A 5081-nucleotide genomic window follows, 5' to 3' on the forward strand; every position below is an offset into this window, starting at 1 on the left:
CTATAGACTAGACTATAGACTAGACTATAGACTAGACTATAGACTTGACTATAGACTAGACTATAGACTAGAATATAGACTAGACTATAGACTAGACTATAGACTAGAATATAGACTAGACTATAGACTATAGACTATAGACTATAGACTATACTATAGATAAATTTTTTGCTCGTAACGTTAACAAACTCAAAAATATATAACACTTGAAATGTTATAAATGTAAATGAAACTATTTCAGATATTCCATTGAATGTATTGATTCCTCATATTTTAAAACAGTGCTAACAGTGCCGAATAACCTTCACCTTATTATATTTTTATACAAATATTAAAAATATTTTAAATTTAAATTAAAGAATTAAATATACATATGTATATACCTGAGAGAATTTGTCAAGATTTGGATCACAATGTCATTGTTTTCAACATACATACTTACAGATATTACAATTTTATTGAGATTTTTTTTGCAAGTATGTACAACAATTGTTTAAAAAGATTTCTTTTTTCATTTAATCAATTGAATTAGAATTTTTCATTTTAAAATTAAATCTAAATAAATGACTTTGATGCCAATTCATGACAAAAATGAATGTGTTTTTGACATTTTAAATTGAATAATTTAAGACAATAGTTTCTGCATGCATAAATACATATTCATATGTGTATGTACATGAACATATACATATGTACATAAAAATGGCTGTTCAATCACTTGTATCGTAATCGATATGAATTTTTTATGATATTTTTGTTTGTTTGTTTGTTAGTTTTCCAATGTTTTTTACAAGCTTGAATATTTAATTTTAAAGAACGATGTAGATAGAAATATGAAAGTATTAAGATTTTTAACGTTACCAGAGTTTTTACAATAATATTATAGTGTACATAATATTTGCAAAAAATATTGGATCTTATATGAACAAGATCCAATGACGTTACGGGAAAGGTTTACCATCACCTGTTCAGGTCGAACAGGCAGGAAATTGAAAAAAATCAAATTTTCCATTATTTTTTATAACATTTTTTTATTTCAAAGAAATTTTCATTTTGTAAAATAAGTTTCCTGAATATTCATGTTTTCTCTTTTAGAAAAATAGTTGTTACATTTTTGGCAAAATTAATTAAAGAATAAAAAGTATAAAACAAAGTTTAAAAAAAACAGTGCCAGAGGACTAGACGTAATTGAAAATGTGTTGGCAACATGTAAATTACTATTCGTTAGAGAAAATGTCTGTGTAAAAAATGTAGAAAAAAATACAGCTTATAAAGATTTGACAAGATTTTAAATTTTGCAATTAAATATAAATTTTAGTCCAATTTTATTTATTTATTTAATTTTAAATTTACTTGTATACTGTACAAATAATTTTTTATTATTTTAATCTTTATAATACTTTATGAAAGCCGATTTTTAAGCAGCCTAATTATTATTCAGCTTACAATTTTCCTACACATGTTAAAGCAGCCATTCAAGTGTTAATAATAACTTGAACATTAATTTTTGAGCAATTTATCTGATTATTGCAAAATTCCAATTTAAAACAAATTTTCACTCTGTATATAATAAATTACAATTTTGATTTGTAATGTTTCGAATGACATTGACAATATTTATATGCTAAAAGATAGACACTTACCTTGCCAAAGCTGCCTTTGCCTATGGCGCGTAAAATTTGAAAATGATCAAAATTGACTGTAATGATAAAAAAAAAATTGTTCAAGTGTTTCAATTAAAAATATTATATAATATGTAGATTTACGAATAAATTGATAAAAAGAAATATGCTTATTAGATGTAAATACAAAAAAAGTATGGTACTTGAAACTGTGCATATTGACAAGAAATAATTTAATGACACTTAGACGTATGATTATTTCGAAATAATTAATTATTAAGTATACGTAAAGTGGTATTTTATAACATTTTCAACATACACATGTACATATGTATGTATGTATGTTTACGTATTTTAAAACACTTTATTACAACTAGAATAAAACACTTTATACTAAACTATAGACTATAGACCAGACTATAAAATAGACTATAGACTAGACTGGATTATAGACTAGACTACATGATAGACCATAGACTAGACTAAAGGTTTAAATACAGACTAGAGTATAGGCTAGTCTTAAGACTTTAGACTAGACTACAGACTAGAATACAGACTAGACTATAAACTATATTATTTACTTTTGTATACACAGAACTATAGACTAGACTATATTATTGACTTGACTGTACACTGGACTAGACTTAAGACTGAACTATATAATGTTTAAACTTAAAAAATCCTCTTAGCGCAATCTTGTGAACAAACTCTGTGCTGAATAGTGTTCCCTTTTAAATGATGAAATTATTTATTTATACATATCTCTAAATAAACATATTTTTTAAAAATTATTAAAAGACTGTAAATAACTTACTTTACACTCGTACTTATTTAAACATACAATTTCTATTGTTCGTTTGTGTTAAATTAGATTTTAAATATTTGTTAAAAAAAACAAATTCTTTATGAACTGACAGACTGACAGTTATTTTAAAGTAAACATGCTGTCACTGTTTCTATAAAAACGCCAGCATTTAAATGGCAAATGACAAGATTTTTTTGTTTGTTAAAAGTGTATAAAATATGAAATAACAAGAGAAATTGTTATATACCTTCTATCTCCCTATGTATCGTACTTTTTTTTTTGCAATTTATATGTTGTTAAAAACTTTTTCAGAAAATAGGGGATTTTTTTTTTATTATTACTTTTTAGGTTGTTTATAACAGAAGCAAACCATTTTCTCATATAAACAAAAAATATGAGACATTAAAAAGTTTTCTTTTTAACATAAATAAATAGAAATAAAGAAGTTTTCTTATAAGTTAGAATTTTGGGAATTGATTTATTAAATTATAGTACGTGAAAATTGAGCAATACTTAAAGTAAGCAACTATGCCAACATAAAATTACTAACAGATTTTGGTTAAAGTATTAATATTACTTTCAAAATTGAATTATCAATTTAAAATGTTGAGTTAGTTATTACAGTGTTTTGTTATGAGAGCGATTACATAAAATGTCATCAGCATACTTCATAGTTAATAAGTAAACTTACTTAGCTTTTGCATCTGCATACATAAATATATATAAATTTTACTAAAATCAATTTTATTAGTTTTTTATTCAAACATCTTATACCTATTTACCTTGAACTATTAAACTAGAAGAAAATTTTGATAATACAAGTGGGACCTATAAGAATATTTGTCATGATTTGTTGATTCCAAAGTGTAACATTACATTACTTATTTACCAACATACATATGTATATTTATATAGGGATCAGAAAATATTTCGTATATACTTTGTTGTATGTCAAAGATCTCAATTTCAACACAAATTAAGTTAAAAATATATATTCTGCATAAAAGTTATGAATTCTAGATAATGAGAGGATGTTTAATATAACTTTTTTCCATGAGTTAGTTATATGATTTGCTATAATGCCAGTGGTATAAGTAATTAAGTAAGTGAATAAGCCAGCCTTCCAGACATTTTCGTAATAATAAAATTAACCAAAAACTTAGTGAAGTGTACAAACAGCCACGAGCACGTGTACAAGTGTTTCTACACACATGCCACAGATGTCAGCTGTGACACAATCAAATACTCAAGACGAGAAGCATGCGACTTGAATTGAAAGAAGAAGTATTCGTTCAAGGACCATAAACGAAATTCATATAGTCTTGGACAGGGTTGGAAAAATTGGCTCTATTCGATTTGATAAAGGTCATTGCTCTAGTCTATAGTCTAGTCTATAGTCTAGTCTATAGTCTAGTCTATAGTCTAGTCTATAGTCTAGTCTATAGTCTAGTCTATAGTCTAGTCTATAGTCTAGTCTAAAGTCTAGTCTATAGTCTAGTCTATAGTCAATAGTCTAGTCTATAATCTAGTCTATAGTATTGTCTATAGTCTAGTCTATAGTCTAGACTATAGTCTAGTCTATAGTCTAGTCTATAGTCTAGCCTATAGTCTAGTCTTTGGGCATAAGTTTTTTTATGTTGCTATGCACGATTTGAAAATATAATTTTCCATCTCTGGTCTCGGTAGACTTAAGTAGTCAATTGCAGAATTTTGAGTGATGTCAAGTGTAAACTCTTACACACTAATACACACATTTCATTGTAAACAAATTTTAAGGCAAAATTAAATAATTAAGAAAAAATAAGTATTATAAATAAAATTCTTAAAAAAGACTGAAACTTACCATCATCATCATTGGATAGACAGTTATCTGATCTATTTGATGAATTTGCTGCTCCCATGGCTGCATGTGAGATATGTTGTTCAACTGTCAATTCTGACTGATGCTGTTGATAATGTAAACGTAACTTTTGTTGTTATTATCTTTGGTATAGAGCCACTGCTGTTGCAATTGTTATCGATGTTTTAGTAATTTAAAACAATAGAATAAAAATATTAACAGTTTGATATTTTTGTTATAGAAAAACTAAGCTTTTTCATTTTGTAGTTTATTGTTTTCGCTGCTGTTGCAGCCGTAACATTGCAATTGTTGTTTTGTTATTTTTTATTGTCCAGTTGCTGCTGTTTACTGCTGTGTGTTGTTAATGCTGTTTTAAGAATAGTTGATTTTATTGTTGTCTACTCTTACTTGCACTATGAGTAGTTATTTTTGTTGTTGTTTTGTTTTTTTATTGTGTTGATTATAAATTTAGTATTTTTATTATTGTTTACTTATTTCATTTTTATTGCTGTTGTTTCTTATATTGTTGTGCTGTAATAACTTTTATATTTTGTTTATTTTTCTTTTATAAATTTATGTTTGAGTAGTTATGGTAACCACATATTTTTCTATACATTTCTATATATAAAAAATAATTTCTATTTTATTATCTGCTAAATATATAAAATTCTATTCTTATAGATTTGGTTTTACTCTCAATTAAATCATTTGTTGGGTTTGTGTATATTTTATATCATATTAAAAACACCAACAATTTATTTTATGTATTTTATAAAAAAGTTTTATTAAATTAAAAATTACAAATCAAATCAAT

At 25.4% G+C, this 5081-nt stretch overlaps 1 protein-coding gene across 1 annotated transcript in view; it reads right to left on the minus strand.

Moving 5' to 3' along the window:
• Nucleotides 1–4805, minus strand: part of LOC111679132 (serine/threonine-protein kinase 32A) — a 17652-nt gene extending 12847 nt beyond the window's left edge. Inside the window, exons 1-2 of the mRNA XM_023440638.2 lie at nucleotides 4271–4805; nucleotides 1644–1699 (exon numbers count right to left, since the gene is read on the minus strand). Of these exons, the coding sequence (XP_023296406.1) occupies nucleotides 1644–1699; nucleotides 4271–4328 (114 nt within the window). The 5' untranslated portion in view covers nucleotides 4329–4805. The remainder of the gene's footprint in view (nucleotides 1–1643; nucleotides 1700–4270) is intronic.
• Nucleotides 4806–5081: the final 276 nt, after the last annotated feature.

This window comes from Lucilia cuprina, chromosome 4 (assembly GCF_022045245.1).
Source record: "Lucilia cuprina isolate Lc7/37 chromosome 4, ASM2204524v1, whole genome shotgun sequence".
Classification (NCBI taxonomy): domain Eukaryota; kingdom Metazoa; phylum Arthropoda; class Insecta; order Diptera; family Calliphoridae; genus Lucilia; species Lucilia cuprina.